This window comes from Eptatretus burgeri, chromosome 17, assembly GCF_056783735.1.
Source record: "Eptatretus burgeri isolate ZD-2024b chromosome 17, Ebu_testis_v1, whole genome shotgun sequence".
NCBI lineage: Eukaryota > Metazoa > Chordata > Myxini > Myxiniformes > Myxinidae > Eptatretus > Eptatretus burgeri.
This window is the reverse complement of record NC_140977.1, coordinates 10,184,577-10,207,777: the sequence shown is the minus strand read 5'-3', so window position 1 is coordinate 10,207,777 and position 23,201 is coordinate 10,184,577. Positions and strand designations below refer to the sequence as shown.

At 42.2% G+C, this 23,201-nt stretch overlaps 1 protein-coding gene across 3 annotated transcripts; it reads right to left on the bottom strand.

Moving 5' to 3' along the window:
• Window positions 1-7,826: 7,826 nt before the first annotated feature.
• On the bottom strand, window positions 7,827-23,195 carry LOC147009278 (uncharacterized). 3 transcript variants are annotated; one of them, XM_085861936.1, is made up of 6 exons: window positions 18,328-23,195; window positions 15,252-15,409; window positions 10,135-11,326; window positions 9,287-9,353; window positions 8,651-8,818; window positions 7,827-8,035 (listed from the first exon to the last, which is right to left on the bottom strand). In XM_085861936.1, the coding sequence occupies exons 1-5, from the start codon at window positions 18,388-18,390 to the stop codon at window positions 8,673-8,675; spliced, it is 1,626 nt and encodes a 541-aa protein (XP_085718062.1). In that variant the 5' UTR covers window positions 18,391-23,195; the 3' UTR covers window positions 7,827-8,035; window positions 8,651-8,672. The 3 variants fall into 3 exon arrangements, with proteins under 3 accessions (XP_085718062.1, XP_085718063.1, XP_085718061.1); XM_085861937.1 differs by having other exon boundaries at window positions 22,114-23,195; XM_085861935.1 differs by lacking the exon at window positions 18,328-23,195 and having other exon boundaries at window positions 15,252-16,520.
• Between the last annotated feature and the right edge of the window lie 6 nt (window positions 23,196-23,201).

Below are 23,201 nucleotides of genomic sequence, written 5' to 3'. Positions count from 1 at the left end.
CGCAGGGGGGCCCTAACAAAATAAGCCTTAGGCCTGGACAACATGCATAGAAGACACGGAGTACTTGGTGGTGCCTCATGGAGGAGAGGAAAGGTGTGGAAGGCACGAATGCGGCTCGTGACAAGCCGCTGTTGCCGGATTTGAGTGCCCAGACCGAGCACGCAGCGTGGCAAAATGGCGGCGACGTACTCCTATGGGCACAGCCCACGCATGCAGCATCAGTGCGTCCAGCCCCTGTGAGGTCGACGGCACAAGAGAGTGAGATCTATGGTGTGTTCCAGCTGGTTTTTCACAAGGTCCAGTATGCAAAACCAGGCCTCGCATGTACACCAGATTAGGCTAAATCTGGGTGTTGGACTCTGCAGGTGGATCGATGGGATCACAAGACGTGGTCGAGCTGTGCAGGGAGTAAGGACAGTCAGAGGCTTTGTGGTTGGATTCAGGATGAACCTGGGGATGACCTGCATGTTGGATCCATGGCCAAGGAGGAACAGCTGGTCAAGTGACTCCTCATAAAGCCGATGGCAGACAGCAAAAGCAGTTCCTCTCGCCTTTCGGGGTGGGCTTTTCGGACCACTTCCGTGGACGCGTGATTGGTCCATCTCCTAATTTGCAGCAGCTCTCCGCCAATGGGTTGCTGGCACGTCTTATTGACTGGCTCTGTCAGGGCGCTGGGTGGGGGCTGGTTGAGAGGGGGGAAGGAAAAAGAAGGGGCCTCTCGGTACACCACCACTGTATGAACACTGGACCGCCTGCTACACCTTCCGACACATATGTAACGTTCGATTACAAAACAACCTGGGTAAACATGCATTTAAGGGGGGGGGGGATCTGGGCTAATCCTATATTTAATAACCCACTAAGGGCCCATTTCCGCAACAATATAATCTATCAAAACAAAATACTGCTGATATATCGAAACTTCAGAGTTCCTTTACAGTACATGTTGGATGTAACTCCCCACCCTATGTCTTCCAAAACCGCAACAATATATTTTAACCATAAAGAGCGACTTTCAACAATGACTGATCTCACGCCTTTTCATCACTGTCCTCAAACCGATCACCATCCCCACTCCTCGAACAGATCACCATCCCCACTCCTCGAACCGATCACCATCCCCACTCCATGAACCGATCACCATCCCCACTCCTCGAACCGATCACCATCCCCACTCCTCGAACCGATCACCATCCCCACTCCACGAACCGATCACCATCCCCACTCCTCGAACCGATCACCATCCCCACTCCTCGAACCGGTCACCATCCCCACTCCTCGAACCGATCACCATCCCCACTCCTCGAACCGATCACCATCCCCACTCCTCGTCCCGATCACCATCCCCTCTCCTCGAACCGATCACCATCCCCACTCCTCGAACCCATCACCATCCCCACTCCTCGAACCGATCACCATCTCCACTCCTCGAACCCATCACCATCCCCACTCCTCGAACCCATCACCATCCCCACTCCTCGAACCCATCACCATCCCCACTCCTCGAACCGACCACCATCCCCACTCCCCGAACCGATCACCATCCCCACTCCCCGAACCGATCACCATCCCCACTCCCCGAACCGATCACCATCCCCACTCCCCGAACCGATCACCATCCCCACTCCCCGAACCGATCACCATCCCCACTCCCCGAACCGATCACCATCCCCACTCCCCGAACCGATCACCATCCCCACTCCCCGAACCGATCACCATCCCCACTCCTCGAACCGGTCACCATCCCCACTCCTCGAACCGATCACCATCCCCACTCCTCGAACCGATCACCATCCCCACTCCTCGAACCGATCACCATCCCCACTCCTCGAACTGATCACCATCCCCACTCCTCGAACCGATCACCATCCCCACTCCCACTCCTCGAACCCTCCCCACTCCCACACAATCACCCCGCTCCCTCCCCCCACAAAATCCCAAATGAAATTAAATCGTTTTGACGGATTTATTTAATCTGGCACTGATGTGCTCCATGATGGGCTGAATGTCCTCCTCCTGGGTCCAATTTCCTCGTGAATTACTCTCTGACTGGTGGTGGACCCCCTACCTCAAACCGTCCGAACTCTCATCATCTTCACCTTCAGGTTCACGTCCCCTGATCCTATCAACATCTGCTGTGATAATAAAACCAACTCTTCCACACTCATTTTTCCTCAAACAAGGAAACCATTAAACTTCTCCTCAAACTCAATTAACGAATCGGCTCTCAGGAATCAAAATCACCGCTCGAGCTCCGATTACAACTCCTCAAACTCGTCCACTAACGAATCTGCTCTCAGGAATCAAAATTACCGTTCAAGCTCCGATTACAACTCCTCAAACTCGTCCAGTAACGAATCTGCTCTCAGGAATCAAAATCACCGCTCGAGCTCCGATTACAACTCCTCAAACTCGTCCAGTGACGAATCTGCTCTCAGGAATCAAAATCACCGCTCGAGCTCCGATTACAACTCCTCAAACTCGTCCAGTGACGAATCTGCTCTCAGGAATCAAAATCACCGCTCGAGCTCCGATTACAACTCCTCAAACTCGTCCAGTGACGAATCTGCTCTCAGGAATCAAAATCACCGCTCGAGCTCCGATTACAATGAACAAAATCCTTTCACCAGTTCAGGACATCGATACGGGTCGTGTACGAGGGGGACCCGACCCGGACATCGTGGGATTCTCCACAGAAATTATTTACTTACATCGTGCACAGCACGGACCTCGCACGGGAACAAGAACAGCACGTACCGGGTCCGAACTCCTCATCCTCGAGTGGACCGACCACGTTCATTCCATCGGAGATAATCGTGGATCCAGGACCAGGAGGGTTCACCTCGTGTTCCTCACCGGAGAGATCTCGGTTCATCGCACACAGTGTGGTAGAGAAGAGTACAGCAGAGTAGAGTACAGTCCCGAACAGTTCAAGGTGGGCGAACAACAATGTCCGAATGAAGACCCTTTGCTCCACGATCTCCTGAACTCCTTTAACTGCACACGACACAATTCCAAGTCGCAGATTCGCCACAAATCTAAGATTATTGAACATCATTCCAGGTTTTGTTACATGAAAAGAAGGCGAGCTATCGCCGGCACCCTGAACAAATACATTTCAACCTGCAGAGGGCATTGCATCAGCGGCACAACAGCGCCATCGGCAATAATGCTACCCCGCAGCTTTGTGCTGCACTCGGAATAAGAAGAAAAGTAAAAAGAAGAAGAGTAATAATAATAAGAAGAAGAGTAATAAGAAGAAGAAGAGGCGGTGGTTGGTCCAGGTGTTTCACCTTGATTGACCTGCATCGATACAATTTGGTAAATCAGATAAAAACACAAGGGTTTCCCTCATCGTCACACTCCACCGTGTTCCTGTTAGTCTGTCTGTTCGTCTTGATGAGTCATGGAGGGATTTCCACGGAGTCAAGTTGAACAAGATGTGAAGCAGGAGAGCAAGCCCAGAGAGGAGAGCAGTACTCCAGCCAAGAGGAGAGAGAGAAAGAGAAAGAGAGAGAGAGAGAGAGAGAGAGAGAGAGAGAGAGAGAGAGAGAGAGAGAGAGAGAGAGAGAGAGAGAGAGAGAGAGAGAGAGAGAGAGAGCAGCACTCCAGCATAGAGGAGAGAGAGCAGCACTCCAGCCGAGAGGAGAGAGAGAGCAGTACTCCAGCCGAGAGGAGAGAGAGAGCAGTACTCCAGCCGAGAGGAGAGAGAGAGCAGTACTCCAGCCGAGAGGAGAGAGAGAGCAGTACTCCAGCCGAGAGGAGAGAGAGCAGTACTCCAGCCGAGAGGAGAGAGAGCAGTACTCCAGCCTTTTGGAGAATCATGCCACATATCGCTTGTGGCCCTATCTCTTAATGGTGAGGAATCGCTTTAAAAATTATTGTAGCCGGATCCGGACCTTCACCAAAATCTAATCAGTTCGTCCTTGTCACACACCCAACCCTAACACCAAATTTCATCCGAATTCATCCACAGCTTCTTGAGATATTCTGTATACAAACAAACAGACAAATAAACAAGCAGTCATAGACTGGTACTTACAAAATCGTCAACTTGACCTCTGACCTTGTCTAATAAAAGCTGTCTCTCAAGAAGGTAGCGACGCAAACCTGAAGTTTCTACGATGATTCTGTACCAAACCATCAAAAATCGAATGTTTTGGATGTTTGACCTCACTGTGACCTTGACCTTTGACTGATTGTGACCAAAATCTAATCAGCACTAGCCATCACCCTCCTGAATCACGTGGTGTAATTTGACATTGGTAGCTTCTTCCGTTCTCGAGTTATCGTGCCGACAAACAAACAAACAAACAAACGGAAGTCATCAATATACTTACGAAATCTTTAGATTTCGTAAGTAACAAACAAATAAACCAATGTCACCCGCAGGGTGACCCGTATCTTGCCCAAAGTTGACCACGTGTGACTTCTTTAAGGTCACACTGAGGTGAACAGAGCTGCTATCCACCAGGAGTGACTCCTTGAGGAATATCTGCCTACGAGAGATTCCGATGAGAATCGTTCTACAGAGTAACCATGAAAAATATTCTTTTGCCTCATAACGTCACCAAATGACGTCATAATGTCTCAAGCTTGACATATCTAGAAAGCACTCATCGAGGTGTTCAATTTGAGGTACTACACGAAATGGTTCTTAAAACTTGAAAATTTGACCTTGGGGTCAAATATGTTTGACCTAAGGTGCTAACCATCAAGGTCAAGGCCAATCGCCACCAAAAATTAATCAGCTGAGTGCCAGACCATGAACTATATTCCCATGAAGTTTGAAGACGATCCGATCAAAATTGCTCAAAAAATAAGGGTTTCGTCGACTACCCTGATTTGCGACAAAGTGACCTTGACCTTTGACTTTGACCTTCAAAATTTTGTGCACTGAAAGGGACCTCTATAGGCCTCTGATATGCGAAGTTACAAAAATTTCCGATGATAACTGTGCTCTGCAGAATTTTTTTATACGTGATTACAGACCAAAAAATAAAAAAATAAAAAACATATGAAGGTCAAGGCCAATCGCCACCAAAAATTAATCAGCTGAGCGCCAGACCATGAACTATATTCCCATGAAGTTTGAAGACGATCCGATCAAAATTACTCAAAAAATAAGGGTTTCGTCGACTCCGCTGATTTGCGCCAAAGTGACCTTGACCTTTGACCTTGACCTTCAAAATTATATGCACTGAAAGGGACCTCTATAGGCCTCTGATATGTGAAGTTACAAAAATTTCCAATGATAACTATGCTCTGCAGAATTTTTTATACGTGCTGACAGACCAAAAAATAAAAAAAAATAAAAAAAATAAAAAACATATGAAGGTCAAGTCAGATCGCCACCAAAAATTAATCAGCTGAGCGCCAGACCATGAACTATATTCCCATGAAGTTTGAAGACGATCCGATCAAAATTACTCAAAAAATAAGGGTTTCGTCGACTCCCCTGATTTGCGACAAAGTGACCTTGACCTTTGACCTTGACCTTCAAAATTTTGTGCACTGAAAGGGACCTCTATAGGCCTCTGATATGCGAAGTTACAAAAATTTCCGATGATAACTGTGCTCTGCAGAATTTTTTAGATGTGAATACAGACCAAAAAAAACAAAAAAAAAAAACATAGAAGCTGACCAACATATCTTGCAAAAACTTCGTTTTGGCAAGATAACAAGCACACAAGCACACACAAACAAACACACACAAACAAACAAACAAACAAACACACAAACAGAGGACAGAAGTCATCAACATACTTACGAAATCTTTAGATTTCGTAAGTAAAAAACACACAAACAAACAAACAGAAACGGAAGTGATCAATTTACTTACGAAATCCAAAGATTTCGTAAGTAACAAGAAGACGACGTCGTGCAGAGCACGATACTTGCAAAATCCATAAAACAAATTTGACCTCAAAAATAATTGGTGATTGAATTCATTGACCTGATATGTATATATAAATATATATATATATATATATATATATATATATATATATATATATATATATATATATATATATATATATATATATATATATATATATATATATATATATATATATATATATATATATATATATATATATATATATATATATATATTACACACACACACTTCAAATTTCAAGTCAATTGGATGAAAATTGAGAATTTTCTAAATACCACCTCAGTTGTTGACCTTGGGCCTTGTTGACCTTTTGGTCCATGTTGACCTCAAAAATAATTGGTTCGTTGAATTCAGTGACTTGAAATATCAATCTTCTTCAAATTTCAAATGAATCAGATGAAAATTGAAAATTTTGGAAAGTCGGCCTGTGTTGACCTTTTGGCCAACGTTGACCTCAAAAATAATTGGTGGTTGAATTAAATGACCTGATATGCAAATTATTTTCAAATTTCAAGTCAATCGAATGAAAAATGAGGATTTTAGAAATACCAGCTTAGGTGTTGACCTTGGGCCCAGGTTGACCTTTTGACCTCAAAAACAATAGGCTTCTTCCTTGTGACAAACCCTACCTAACCATGTGGTGAAGATTCGTGAAGATCGATTTAAAATAATTGTGACCTGTCCGCGATTGACAGACAAACAAACAGACAGACAGAATAACAAAATCAACGAACCAAAGTAATTGAAAAATCTTCGATGTTGCAAGTCACAAACAAACACACGAAGATGAAGAAGGCGTCGGGCAGAGTATGACACTTGCAAAATCCACCCCCCCCCCTTTTTCTCCAAATGTTGCCATAATTACATCAAATTATCCATTTCATTGAGATTAAAATTGACAATCTTAATCAAAGCTCAAGTCAATCAGATTGAAATTGATTTTAGAAGTTTGACCTTTGACTTTTTTGGCCACAAAAATAGTTGGTTTTCCCAACTCAGTAATGCAATATGAAATTGCTGTTTAACCTCCAAGTCAGTGCGATGAAAAATGACGATTGTAGAAATCTGACCTCAAGATAATCTTTGACCTCAAAATCAAGAGCCTTCTCAGTTGAGACTACCTCTGCAACTTGGTGAAGTTTCGTGAAAGTGGGTTTTAATTTGTGACCTGTAAGCGATTGACAGACAGATAGACAGAATAACAAAATCGGTTATTAAACCAATATACTTGAAAAATCTTCGATTTTGTAAGTAACAAACCAGAAGGACACTCGGTGGAACGCACGCCTCCGCCAAGCTGATGAGTTTACGTTTTGTATCCCACTGATAGGCTAGATCTGGATTCGGATCTGAGCTAAAATTTCATCGGTTTGTTCTCATCACCCAACCAACTCATCAACCAAGTTTCATCTGATCCCTCCATAACGTTTTCCATATCCTGCTAAATGTCGTTTTAACCCGATCTCTCCAAAGTGAAGAATCACTTAAACCATTCTCGGATCCGTTCCGGATTCCGATATTCACCAAAATATATAATCAATTCTTATTACATTCCCAACCTGCCCACCAAGTTTCGTCCGAATACGTCCACAACTTGGGATATTTTGTTCACAAACAAACAGATTTGTCCTGTTTGTTTGGAGACGGGGACGGACCTTCGGTGGATGGAGGTAATTATTGAAAAGATTTATTATACCTTCAGAGTCATTTCCACGAAACTATTACAGACACTGTTCCTTGGAATTATAGATGATTTTTTGAAAGAAGAGATTTTAAGATAATTTTATTCAAAGGAATTATAAAAGATGAAATTCACAGTCGTATTAGAAAATGAAGCCCCATCCCGAACCCCGCAAATTAATACCCAACCCGAACACCCCAAACACCACCCGAATCAAGATCATAAATCATTTTTACACGAAAATTGTATTTTTTTTTTTAACAGTTTAATAACAACACAAGGTGAATAAAGTGTTTCAGCTCAACAAAGTTGTTTTTTCCCCCTTTTCTTCCAGTTCTATCTTGATTATGAAGTTTCAATTCTTCGAAATGTGAAGAAGTAGAAATGGGGACGGAGATATATCGAACACGTCTCAAGAACCCACAGGTCTTCCCAGCACCTTCTTGATGTTGCTGAAAAATAATAAATAAATACATTACTTTTATAATTTAGAATTAATTAATTTTTAATCAACTCAGATTACCTTTCATGAAGCACCATCCAACAAAGAACGACATCGATACGTTTATAACCCAGAGAGTCTTCTTGGTGGAACCCACTTTCCAAGTCTCCAAGATATAACCCACCTTCCAAGTCTCCAAGGAAGAACTCTTTTCCTGATTTTCCTGAATTTCCCGAGTCTCCAAGGTAGGTCCCACATTGTGAGCCATCTCGGCAGATCTCTTTTCCTCATTTTCCCGAATTTTGTGAGTCTCCAAGGTAGAACTGGTATGTTGGTTCATCAAGGTAGAACTCATAAGCTGGGTCTTGGTTGTTCTAAAGGTCTCAAAACAACTTTCTCATCATCGTCGATGTTCGATTCCAAAATATCGATTTGGAGGTGTAAATCAGCACAGGTAGCAGAGAGAGGTTACCTGCTTGATGGACTCATTCAAATTATTAAATTCTATTCACTCCGAATTATTAAGTTCTCGTCATGATATTTTGAACAAGGAAGCAACAGATTGACAAATGGACACAAAAAAGGGTGCAAGTGATTAAATAAGGTCGACGGAAGGTTTAAGTACCTGGAGTTCTGGAGACAGGTGTTTATTTGAATAATCTTGGATCGGCCATCTGTAACAGCCTGATGTTTCGTTTTAAATTCTTCGAGAGCTTGTACGATGGAGTGATGATCGATCCACTGCCAAACATCGTATCCTCGTATCCGGCGGCCAATACTACAACTTCTTCCTCTGCACACATCAACAAAAGGGAGTCAAAACCACTCAATGGCATTGTCATCACAATCTCCATCATTATCATATCTTCCAACACAATCCTGGAAATACTGGACTGTATTCTCTCAATAGCTTTCTTCATCTCGGTTCAATTTTTCTTTTCTTTTGCCTTCAATTTCACATCTTCATTTTCTTCATCACAAACTCCCACTGGATTGGCATTAAAGGTTTTCACACAATTCATTTTAATGATCATCCAGGTGAACACACTGACTTTTATACGGATACATTAACACTCAAAACAGACTTCCACCAATTGGAAGATATGTTTGGTCTTGTCTGGATTCGAGTTCAGCAAAATATTCATTTGTTATCAACACGTGTGAGACACAGACAAAATAGGACACAATGGAGGTGAAGGACGTGAAGTTCAGACAAAGTTGGAATAATTTGTAATGTAAGGTAAGAATCTTGACAACTTACGTTCCAACCGGTTCGATGGTTTGATGTGAGGAGGTGGAGGAGGGAGTGAGCGTCTCTTCTGAGGGTCCTTTGGAAAAACAATAAAAATATGAAAGATTAAATATATTAATATATTTATCAGTTTGATGACTTGTTCAAGAAACAACAGAAGGAAATGCACTGATGGAACAGGTAATCAATGAAAAGGTGAATGAGGTGATCTAATCCAATCGAGGGAGACAAAGTTCTTGTTATTTATCCTGCGTGGAGATGACCATGCCAATCAGGTACCTTTTCACCAAAATTATAATTACAATTAACTCCACAATTAAGGATATTATGATTATAATTGTTAGACAATCTACAGCAATGTCTGTAAAAGAAAAAACGCCAAAATTTATTTCAATTTAATGTCTTGATCTTGGTGTTGGTTGTGTCTGCACCCAGTGTGTTCACCCCATATAGTTACAATTCATCCACGAGAGGGTGTAGTTGGAGATTAAATCATGGCCATGTTAGAAACCTTGGTCACTATCATCGTTCTGGGTAAAATTTACCATTGCACTGCGTGGCGCGCCATTCCACAACACACATCTGTAACGGAGTCCCACCAGGCACTCCTGGCCCATCTCAGATTGGAATCCAGTTCCACATCTGAAAACAATCTCAAGCACCTGAAAGATGCTGGAAAGCTGCTCTTGCTACGGTTATACCAACCGAAGGAGGAGAAACAATGGAATTTCCTTTTATAAGTGAGTCGTCGTGGAGCCATCTGATTTGTATGTGCTGAATGTGGAACACACAGTCCAGTTGGTGAATCTAAGCCTACGGTTCACCCCAAGTGCCCCAAAGTATTGAACAGTGCTCACCTGTTGAAGTACCTGTGTATGTTGTGGTCCCTGAACATCGTGCTGCTTCTGCTGTTGCAGCTGCCTGTGCTCACAAATCGTCTTCTGCTTTTCCTTCAGCCCCTCAACAATGTGTTGTTTGTGTTGTTGGTGCTGCAGTGAGTCATCACGGTGAGGATTCAGTTGCTGCTGGAGGACAACACTGTACCGTTTCTGCTGCTGCAGTTCGTCATGATGTCGAGGCTCCAATTTGGGTGGCAGCCAATCGACAACGTTCTGGTTCTGTTGGAACCTTCCTTCACGGTGAGGTTTCTGACGCATTCTGAGGGGCGTCACTTCAATTTCCACACTCTTGTTCACCGCGTGCCTCTGCTGCTTCTGTTGTTTTTTTAAGAAGAGCTTTTCCTTTTTTTTCAGAAGCTGTCCCTCTTCTTCCTGTTTCTTCGGATTCAATTTCCAAAGAGCATTTGGCACAGTTGGTTCGTCCAAATCCTTAAACGGTTTGTTGAGGACCTGATCAATGACCGTGTGTTCTTCTTTTCCAGGACTGATCTCAACTTCCTCCCTTTTCCACTCCTTTACCTGATTACTTTGCTTCTCCTTTTCATTTCCTGAGCGACGTTTCCGTACAAGAAGCTTTGTTTTCTCACCTGGAGTGTTTGTAGGATTCCCCCCGACAAACACCTGGGAATTTTCTCCCTGAAAATGTGCTTGGCGTTTTGCTCGTTTGCGTCCTTCGTAATTCCGTATCCCGAACAGGTCTTTTCCTTTCCTCTCCTGTTCGTTTTTATCACAATGCTTCACTTCATGTTTATCTTTCTGCAGTTCTTCTTGTCGTTTCTTCCGTTCTTCTTCCTTCTTTTGCCATAAATCTTTTTTCAATTTGAGTTCCTTGTCCTTTTCCTTCAACTTCTGTTGTCTTTCCTTCACTAATTTCTCTCTTTGTTTCAGGTTTCCTTCGTTTTTCAGCAACTTGTTCTTTCCTTTCTTCGGTTTTTCTTTCTCTGTGAGTAAAACCTTCTCTCGATCTTTTCGATCTTCTTCCTGTTCTTTGTAACCAAAGTCTTGGTTTCCCGTCATATCCATTTCTCCTTGAATCTGCTGAACTTCCTCCATGTTAACGTGTTCGTTTTCCTGATCCTGAAGCTCCTTAACCAATGGAAGTTGGGATTTTAATTCTTCCTTTGGTTTTCTTTTTCCAACACATTGTAAACTGTAAGATAAAAACAAACATACTCAGTTCAAGCTAAAATGAAGTTCTTCATAACATGTGAAGTATTGAATGCATGGTTTTATAAAACATCAACACACATGATACATGAGAGTAGCAATACCATCGGACACGTGATCCGGAGCGTGCACATGTAACTTAAACAAGGTTCAAAGGATGGGTGTGGAACGATGAACCCAAAACATAAAAACAAGTAAATATTTATCATCATCATCATCCTCATCAGATTCCTTTAAACTCCTTTTCCCATATTTTACGAGGTTTGTCCATTGATGGAACATCTCCATTCACATCTTCTTTTTCATCTCCTTGTTCACACGTTCCTGCCATGTTTCCCATCTCCCTCAATTCCATCTTTCCTGTCCTTGGCACATCCTTGTTTGTTGGGATTCCTCTTCACTCTCTCCATTTATTCCAAGATAATTTTATCCTCGTCCTTCCAGCCATTGCTGCTCTTCCGTTGACGTCCAACTTGTCTCCTAAATATCAAATGTTTCATCGTTTCATTTCCACTCCCAATCCCACATCTTCCTGTATTACACTGTGATCAACCTGTGTCGTTCCTTTTAAACCTACCAGATTCAAACTACCCTTCACACAACTACAGTTACTGTGGCACTACCTTTCACCAACAGCAGGGTGCCCAGTGGTCCCACATTTCCCACATTTTGCAAAATGTGTCCCACATTTTTGAAAAAATCCCACATTTCCCACATTTCCCACATTTTTGTCAGACCTTTAAAAATTGTAATGGCTACAGCAGAAATTTTAGCATTGTTAAGCCCAAAAATCTGATAGGGTTTTGCACCCCTGGCCTCTGGAGCATTTTTTTAGGTGTAATTTAATGAACTTTCAATCTTTCTGCTGTGGTTATAAATATAAATAATTGATGGATATCATGGTTATTATAAAATAACACATTTCTCTTCATCATCATGTTCACCGTGTCTGTGATGGGTTTTTTTTTAATGCTGAAAGTGTAAGACAACACCATATTGTGATTGCGTATTTATAAACGGCTATTAAAAGATGTACCATTTGAGGTACTTATTTGGAATACTGGTAACGCTGGTACATGTAATGTTAACATTCACAACAATTTAACTTGCATATAAGGTGTTTTTTTTCCCCTTTCATGATACGTGTATATTGGATTGTTGCTTGGCATATACATGTATATACAATTCCTTAACCGATTTGCTTTCCTGCTTACAGGTGTAGCTGTAGAATCTGTTTTACAAGCAAGAGAACATATTATTAATTCATCAAAATGCCATGACATACAACAAAATTTAATGAAAATTGGATGAATAGTGTGGACAAGAATGGGCATGCGCTTAGCCAGTGGGTACAAAAGAAATCAGACCAGGAAGCTCATTGTGCGTTATGCAAGAAAGACATTGATATTAGCAATGGTGGTGTTTATCAACTGCAAAGACATGCTGAAGGAACAAAGCACATTAGAGTGGCTAAAACTGCAATTGCATCTGGACAGTCGAAGCTGAAAATTGGGTCAGGTGGGGTATATTTGTCACAAGCATTGACCTCTGGAGCATCCCAAAAATGGACTCTTTCACACCAGGACAAAGTTACAAAAGCAGAAGCTATATGGGTCATGAAAGTTGCACAAGACAATTTATCTTTTAGATCATGTGATAAGATAGCTGAAACATTTCAAGAAATGTTCGCCGACAGTGATGTTGCAAGGGATGTGAAACTTAACTTTAGTAAAGTCTCATATGTAGTCTCACATGGACTTGGTTCTTTCTTTCATGAAGATCTTGTTACAAAGATTAGGAACACGTCTACATTTTATGCCATCTTGTTAGATGAAACCACTAATGACCAGATGAAAAAGCAACTAGATATCCATATTCGTTTTTGGACTGATGGATTGATTGACACACGCTACCTGAAGTCAAAGATGTTGGGTCATGCAACAGCTCAAATTCTGAGGGACACCATTTCAGACGCATTGGAAGAAGATGGTCTTGATTTAAGACCTCTACTGGCAAAGAGACGTACCCCATTCTTGGACAGTTTGTGAAAGTTGTTTTGGCCATATCACATGGACAGGCTGATGTTGAAAGGGGTTTTTCACTGAACAAATATACAGTCACTTCACAGAGGACCCATCTGAGTGAAAATGCTGTGAATGGTTTGAGAACCATAAAAGATGCGGTGACCCATAATTGAAAGGGTGAACCATGCCAAGTTCTTGTTACCAAATCGATGCTGGAGAGTGTGCGCAAAGCAGATGGAGAAACAGAAGCTAAAAAAAGAAGCTGAAGAAAAAGAGCAGCAAAAAGCAAAGGATCACATGGAGCTCCAAAAGACTGAGGAGAAAAAAAAAAACTCAGGGAACAGAAGGACAAACTTCAACGAGACCTGAAAAGAGCTGATAAACTTGTGGCTGCAGCGAATGAACGTCTGAAGAAAGCTCTGGCATCAACATGTCAAAGAATGGTAGAAATTTGTGCAGCTCAGGCCCTCCTTGAATCAGGACATAATAAGCTGTCACAAACCAATTCCAGCTTGGAAAAATTGGAAAAAAAATAACTGTCTCAGTGTCGAAAAAGAAAATTGTAATGTGGGTGATCAGTGTGATCTGCCTCTCAGGTTAGGGTGATGGTGTTAGTGGTGATGGGAAATAAATGGAAACAGTCCTAATGTTTTTTTTGTTTGAAGGAGTTAATCTGTTAAATCATAAACCATGTAAATAAGTTTCATTGTAATAAAGTTTTTTTCATGGGTGCTATGATGACTTTGCTTTGTTCAGCCATTGAACCTGGCATCATGTATGGTATCACATTTATATATTATGTTCTTTTGCATATGAATAGGGCTATTTTCACTTTGTAGCATTAAAGCCCTCACCGAAGTAAGACAGATTTATTTTCACATGTTATTTATAATTCAATGTTAGGGAAATGATTTTATGATTTTTTTTTTCTCCATAATAGTAATACTGTTTATATTTTATGTTCTAAAGCCCACTTGGCACTGATAGTTGTACTCTAGAATGTAACCAGTTTGAGTTATAACATCTTAAATAAAAAACTAAAGTGTTTTGAAAGTCCAATATTAATATGTATTATATTTGCATAGTGTACACTCCTGAATTTGTGCATTTTAATTAAGATTACATATACTGTTATATACTGAACATGTACAATAGTATAAAGGCTTTCATCAATGCTAACCTAATCATGAGGTATACATGATATTTATGCAACCATAGGCTATACATGTACTAAGTAAGATGATGCAACCATACAGACACTATATTGCTTCATGTAGTATTGTAGTTATTATGTATATTTTTTAATTGAAATAGGTGGATATAGGATGTTTACTGCTTATAATGTTGATACCATACAATCTGAGCACCCTAATTAGTTTGATAGCTTTAACTGCATTCAAATTTTGAAATCCCACATTTTCCCACAAAAAATCCCACATTTTTTTTGGCAGCCACTGGGCACACTGCAACAGAGCACTGAATCGAGTTTGCCCCCAAACACCTTTGTCATATCGATCACGTGACCGACCACTCGACACTTTCGTTGTTTTCTTTACCATTAATCATAAACTTGGTCTTGGAACTTAGAATTGGGGCAAACACTAACACCGAGGAACAAAAACAAGGAGATGCCTTTGTGAAGACTTAAAATCATGTAAGAAGAAGAAAACCCAATCTGATCTCCTTTGAAATGTTCAAACCTTATGGTGAGTGTTTAACGGTTCCCATGATCTGGTTCACCCTGCTGTCACTGGACCAGACATTCGTTTATCAGAATTGATTATTTGTAAGAATTCAATGTGAACTTGTTTCTAATCTCTGAGCTATCTTGTCCCTTTGGATGAACACATTATAATAGTGATGAAAGTCACTCGTGTTCCTTACCAGTGAATGCAGCACTTCTTTTTGTGAGATGTCTTTCTGAACCAACGTGATGGTTCACGTGAAATGACACCGACGAACAATAGCAACACAATCGCTACGACGACAATGTCAAGAACACTGTCCATCATTCCCTGATCCCCAGGATCATTCTGGAAAATCTGTGGACATGGACAAGGGCAGGGACAGGAGAAGTGTTCATTACATTTTAAAAAACAACAAAAAACATTCATCAAAACAGTTTTATGATCAATAATAGTGTGTGTGTGTGTGTGTGTGTGTGTGTGTGTGTGTGTGTGTGTGTGTGTGTGTGTGTGTGTGTGTGTGTATGTGTGTGTCCTCCATAATTCCAAAACCATAAACCTTGAAACCTGAATCTTTGTACACACGAAGAAAACTCCAAGGAAGTGCACGACTGAAAATTGGGTGTTGGGGTTAATTAAAACACCCCTTTTGAAGATAATTAATGGACTTATTAATTATATCCTTTATCAGGCGAATCCTCGGCCACCTCGCTCTCTGGGGTCTGAAGCCGCCATGTTATTTTGGCCTGCTTCACCATACCCTAACTTGGAACAGGCCACAACAATTTCTAAACAATTAAGTTTTTTTTCACTTTCGTCATTCATATTATCAAATGCCTGTTCATCACAGCTCCGAATCACCAGGTACATTGCAATGCTTACAAATGCCTGGGGATGCCAGCGTTTATGGCTTTATTTAATTTCCGCACATGCCATAACCTCGAGTATCTCTTAAACTAAACCTAATTACAAAATTTAAGCTCCACAATTGAACTTAGCAGCAGTTCTGACGTTAAAAAAAATGTTCATTTGTCCAATTCGGACATATTTAATATTTTAGGTGTCTCCGGGAGGTGTATTTAAATATGATGGTTCATTCACCCAAGCGGGCTGTTCCTCATCAACAGTTTTGATGGAATGGTTTAGCCACTTGGCAAGAGTTCTACAATATTCAGTCACTAAATACTATACACCGATTGACTTTAACAATGTTCAGGGGCCACTCGCCTGCCATGGACCCGCGTTGTTTTGTGGTCACTTCAGCATAGATAAATACCAATAAAAAACAAATGTTTGGTGAACATCACAGCATGATAGCCCGAGAGGGACGCACGCTTGCTCGAACCTGTATCGCCTAGAGTTGAATCCCGACCCAGCGATAAACTGTCACCCCGGAGTTTCACAGGTAGAATGATTCATCAGTGTGTGTGCCGTCAACTTGGACATCACATACTGTATGCAAGAATCCACACCGCCCTCCTCCCCCCCCCCCACCTCTCCTTCCCTCCCCACCCCTTCCCATATCTCTCCGAACATATTTGGATGGTGGTTAAGCCCAGATGGTGGTTATCTCTGCACATATCCAAATGGTGGTTATGTCCGGACTGACCCTCCCCTCACACTGCCTTACCTTCCCCCACCCCTCCTCATTCCCCCACTCCTTCCTTCCTCCTCTCTCTCTCTCTCTCTCTCTCTATATATATATATATATATCCTCTCTCCTCTTTCTCTCCCCCTTTAATATCCCTAACAGCGAAGTGAAGGGTTGTGTTTGCGAGTTGAAAATAAGATTTGATTTTCTCACAAAAGGTTCATGAAAAAGTTCAGTTTTAAATGAAGTTTTAATTACAAATGGGAGTTCAGACCCAACTTTGAGAAGCATTTTCTAGGTATTTGTTTCCAGCCCATGACCAATGAGTGTAATGTGTGGATCTAGTCCCATGGAAGTTTATTCTGAAGATGAACACGACCATGAAGGAGAGTTTTATCTTTTAGAGAGAAACTCAAACTTTGTGTCGTGGGGAAAGTTCACCTGCAGTATCAAAGCAAACATTATCTCACAACAAAGAGTTTACACAACTGAAAGGATAAACCAGGAAGTAGAAATGTGGGATTTAAACTGGGCACCGACACACAATGGCCTACTCCTTTTTAAAGGCTGCTCCTGAAATATTTACTTTCACCAAGAATTGGTCGTTAGGACAGCCAGCTTGATTTGTTCTCTGAAAGGATGGGATGAAAAGCTGACCGTTCCATGATGAAGCACTACCCGACAGATTATAGTGGAATCTGATTACATTGTGAATCAAACTCAGATCAGTGAAAACAAAATGGCGCTCGCACCGACCCTGGAAGAACATGAAAATAAATTCCTGTTTAACCACCTGAACAAGTCCCAACTTGTGTCCTTTTATCTGAACTTTGGTTGAGCTAGTTATCTCTTACAACCTCCACTTAGTTCCTGGGGTGGTCGAGATATTCTACTACCGAGGATGAGCAAGTCCATAAAGAGAATCCACATCTCTGGTGCACGCTAACCCACCAACTGGTGATTCAACGCTCTGATTTTCATTGTTTGACGTCACAATGATCAGTGACCACGCCCCCTACTTGTGTCACCTTTTCCGTTGTTCTCGTTGGAATTCCCATTGTTAATTGTCATCACTAACAATCAATGCTCAACTTTGACCACGCCCACTATTTTACATCACTTCTTGTGTCTTTAATTATTAAACTCTTTCCAGGGTATCTCCAAAGTACAGGAAAGGACAATCAAGTTAAATTTAACAATTAAGGGAAATTACTGTGAGCTTATCAATCAGACAGGAAATACAATTTAAATTCTCTGTACCACCACCACCACCACGACCGCTCCAATCAACACAACCACAATCACTATCAGCACTACTCTCACAACAACCATCACTCCAATAACCAAACACCACTCTCATCAGCGTTCTGTCGATCCCTCATCTGCACCACACCACACTACAGTGACCACCACACCACCGCATCACGTCCATCAGATGCTATATTCAGAACAAGAAAGTTGTTTTGGTGAAACGTTTTACATTTCAATCACACTTGTTACATTCACCATCACATCTTTGTAGTCGAATCCAAAACGAGAAGTTTCACCTGGAATACACCACCTGTTCACTCTCCCATCCCACCACAAAAAGGTACAGTATTTCACAATCTCCCAACAAAACAACTCTTATTCTATTCATTGTCTACCTTTCCTGATTACATCATCATTTACAATCTCCACTTACCTCCTGGGGTGGTCGGGATGCTCCATTACCAAGGACTAGTAAGATCGAGATGAAGAACAACATCTCTGATGATCTCTAACACTCGAACTGACGAGCTGATGGTTCAACGATCTGCTTTCTGTTGGTCTATTGTCCGTGACGTCACAATGCACTGTGGCCACGCCCCCTACTACACGTCATACTTTTTAATATCTCAGTAAACTCATTATTTTGTGAAAGTAAACTCACCCGAGTTTGTTAAACTTATTACTCGAACATCATGAACAAAGAGAGGGAAAAGTGTCGTTTTGTTATAAAATGACGTCATGACGGTTTAAGTGGAATGTTTCGAGGTGAAACCCGACGGGGTTGGGTTTTTAACTGTTACATCTCAAAATATTATTATAATTAAAAACCACATTCAGGTCTTTGTTTATTACTGAAAAATCAATATGATCAGATTAAAAATAAATTATTTATTTTTTCTGATTGTGTGGACCTTTAAAATAAAGTAAATAATGTTGGAGGATGGTGAATATCAATATTATTCCCACCATGGTCAGGATGGTCAGTAAGCATCTGAGTTCGTGGTGATTCACACCTGATATATCATCTCAGGTAAATGTTTACTTTCTTGTATGTCGGGGCTGGAACAGACAACTACACGAGTAGTCGATTTACCTGTGAAGGAGCAGGGGGTACTCCAATCAGGTCAGTGTGAATCCCATCAGGTAACACCCGCTGTTTATCATAGTACACAGGTAGCTCCAGGTTTACCTGTCTGCAGGTGATCATTACACCATCACACATTCGGAAATCTCTGTTTTCAGCCCGATCTCTGGTTCACTCCAAAGCAGGTTTATGGTGACCCCAGGAGAGGGTGTTGTGTCTTTGTGACCTTCCTTTCACTGATTGTTTACACTTCGTATCATCCATACAGTCACACTTGGAACAAAGGGAGATAGGGCATTCACCCACAAATTCTGGCTTGAAGACCCTGGGAGGATGTTCACTCCATTTGTCACAGGCAAGCCAGTTATTGTGGTCCTGGATGAACTTATACTGAAGCTGGGGGTGGACAACGTCATCCAGTGAGCAGGTGGACAACTCAACATACAGACAATCAGTGTCCATTTTGATGAGCTCATCCTCCTTGCGATCAATGTACCACGCGTTGGACACAAAGTCTGACCAGCGATAGCCAAGGATTCTCCAAAGAGATCTGCTAATGAAGGAGTTAAATCTCCATCTCAGATCCCTGGTCAGAGTCCAAGTCTCACATCCATAGAGCAAGACTGGAAGCACCATGGACTTCAAGACTCTCAGACTTCATATTCCTGCATCGGCGCCAACAGCGCCACACCCCACGATTCAGGGAATCCATGACACCCCAGGCCCTTCCCAAATGTCTGTTGACATCTGGCTCACAACCTGCTGGGACATGAATATCACCAAGAATCTCTCTGTGGCCTCAAAATCCTCACCAGAAACAGGTTCAGACAAGATGGCAGCATCCAAGATGTGATTGAAAGCCTGGATCTTAGTTTTGATCCGGGAAACCCACTGACTCCTCGTTCAGTGGCCGGAGGGCCCCTTTATGGATATCCAGTGTCTCCACAAATGTCTCCACAATGCACCATAGCTTCATCTCTGTGACATCCTCACCAGAATACAGTCAATACTAGTGTTAAAAAGTGTGGGGGCCAGTACACACTCCTGACACAAGGCTACAGTCAATTGTTGACCTCTTTGCTCAAGCAGATGGTGTTGAACCCTCTCAAGAATTGGCCGAGCAAAGACCTTGCCTGGCACTGAGAGCAGCATCACCCCTCAGTAGATGTTGCAGTCTTGGTGATCACCATCCTCTTTCCAGAGAGGGACAAGAAGGCCTCTCTTCCAGTTGGTTGGGTGATGCCTGTGTTTCACACAGAGAACAGAACTGCATGCAGCGACATGAGTCCAGCATTTCCACCAGCCTTGAGAAGTTCAGCATGAATTGCACAGCTCATAGGAGCTTTACCCCATTTCAACCGGTTCACCACAGCCCGTGTTTCCACAAACGAAGGTGGTTCACAGTTGATTGGAGGGTCAGCAATAGGAATAGTAACACCCCTGACATCCACATCAATAGCTGGTGGGTCAGCCGAGTACAGACACTCAAAGTAACCGGCCCAGCAGGCCTTCACTTTGGAATCCTATGTCAAGAGCCCACCACCCTCTGCTCTAACTGCAGTACACCGAGGGACAGGCTAGCAGCAATGGAATGCACAAATTATTCTGTAAGAAGGATGAGAATCACACGACCATGGGTGATGCTCTTCCCTTTTACAGATTCTTCACCCAAAGGATTCCTTGTCCGCCCTCAGCGCACGTATAGTTTTTTGCCTCAACTCCCTGAGCATCTCAGCTCTGCCAATAAGCCTGGCCCTGTGACTGGTCAATGGTGACCAATGTCCCTTGGAAGACAAAGTTGTTTGCCTGACGGTGGGTTCCAAGGCATCCACAAGCAACATCAAGGATGGTGGTCTTCAAGCCACTCCACAACTCTTCAGGATCTCCCCAAAACACCCAGACCCACCAAATCCCCACTCAGCCTATTCGCAAACTCCTCAGTTACCCTCTTTCCCGGAACTTGTCAACATCCAGTCAAGGCTCAGATGGTACCATTCTCCTGGATTTGGGCTGCAACGAGAGTTGCTGCAACAAGCCTGTGGGCAGTGTTGAGGAACTGAGCACTCCAGTGGACCCTGCAATTCTGAATCATCCTCCAGCGACCATCAATGAGCACATGGTCAATCTCCTTTGCCACACCGCCTGCGTTGGAATACCAAAGTCCAGCGATGAGCCATGAAGCAGCCACCGTCAGTCCACAAATTATTGCAAAGTCAAGGAACTTAGTGATATTCTGGTTCACATTTCCAGACCCATCAAGACAAACACATGTCTCATAACCATCCCTATCAGTTCCAGTCGATGCATTGAAATCCCCCAAGACAAGAAGAGTATCTCGCCTGGGACACTGATCCACCACAGACTCAAGCGTGGCATGTAATGCGTCCTTCACAGTGAGATCACTCACCCTCAGTCTGAGCACGTACAGACATCAGGGAAATAACACCCAAGGAGTGACGAATCCTCAGTCTTATGGTATGCTCGTTGACCAGTGTTACCTCAATTATCATTGGAGGAAGCTTATTGGACACAGCTCTAGGAACTCCTTGGACGTGGTAACCATCAGAGCGACCAGACCAATAGGAGGTGTAACCATCCGCCATAATCTCATCACTAATCCGATCTACGAACCTCAGAAGTTCCACTTTCTGCACATTCCTTCATCTTTTCGACACTCAATATAATCGTGTGAACCGTAGAAAAAGTTACGTTTAATGCTTTTTCTTAAATAAATACACCTGGTTATAAAAATTGGTAATTTGTTAAAATTTTAAGATTTCTCTCCAGATTTTGATACTTATTGAGTTCACAAGATCTGATTCTAAAATCAGATATCATAATTTGATTACAGATTTTAATTCGTCCGTGAGAGTCGATCATGTTTACAAATCAAGGGATGTTTGAACAGGACAATCAAAATTGCGACTAAAGACTCGAGCAAGGTGACAGTGGGTTGACCAAGGATGATGCCTTGCTCAAGGATAATTAAATAAGGCCATTAATTATCTTCAAAAGGGGTGTTTAAATTAACCGAAACACAATTTTCAATAATGCACTCCCTTGGAGTTCCCTTTGTGTGTATGCAAAGCTTTAGGCTGCAAGGTTTCATGGTTTTGGAATTATGGAGACACTTACTCGTAGAGATTACGTGGCCTTTCTCATTCTGCCCTCTCCTTTGACAACCGGAATCCCCTCTTGTGAGGGACCAGCTGCACTGTGTTCTCCAACAGAAATAATTAGAAATGGAACAAGCCCCCTCTCATCTTCCTTTTCACCATTCATTTCTCAGTTATAAATTGTCAGAGTGAGGCACTGTTCACATGTTACATCATCACTCAAAGCAAATCCAGCAGCAATATGTCAGTTTAAATCTCTGACCAGGTATAGTAGATCAAGCCTCACCAGTCAATCCATGAAACTGCTCCAAATCAAACAAAAAATTCCTAGAGAATTGCTTTATATTTGTTCTCATGGAACCCCACTGGGTGTAATCCAGCAACTCAGAGGGTAGGGTTGGGGGATCACTTGAGTATGGGTCCTGCACTGCACCATACCAACAGATGGTACAAAGCAGCCCAGGTGTTCTGGGGGCACCCAACCCTCATTGTCAGGGCATTTCAGTGACTTGCTCTGGGTATCATGTAAAATGTAAATACATACATACCAATGTATGTTTTTACATAAACATAGTACAGAAAACAGAAAGAGAATTAAATAAATAAAAAAAAGATAAAAGAGCCAAACAAAATAATTATCTTGAGCACCAAGCACCACAGCAGAAAACTTTATTCAATTGCGCACCAACGAAGTACAGATAAGAAAGTACCACATGGTGGTGCATCGCCAAGATCTCTCTCTCTGTTCCATCCATGATGAAGGTTCAATGAGAAACCGAATAAAGCACAAACAACTCCTTCAATTTTGGGAGGATTGTTGAGGCAGGTAACACTTAAGAGCCGATGAAACAGCAAATTGACCTTTGCAGTCACGTAACAATCGTCACATGAAGTACAAGGTGGCTTAGAGTTCTCAAACCATGCAAGAGAGATGAAACGGTAGTTGTGGACACAATCTGCCTTCAAACCAGCTTTTGTGACCATAAGCTTAAACGAACCAATGACGACATTAAATTAAAGGTAAAAACCAAGGCATCACGAAATAAGGTGAGTTTGAGGTGTGAATGATGGAGTCTTGTGGTCTGCTGGATTGGCCGACGCCTCGTA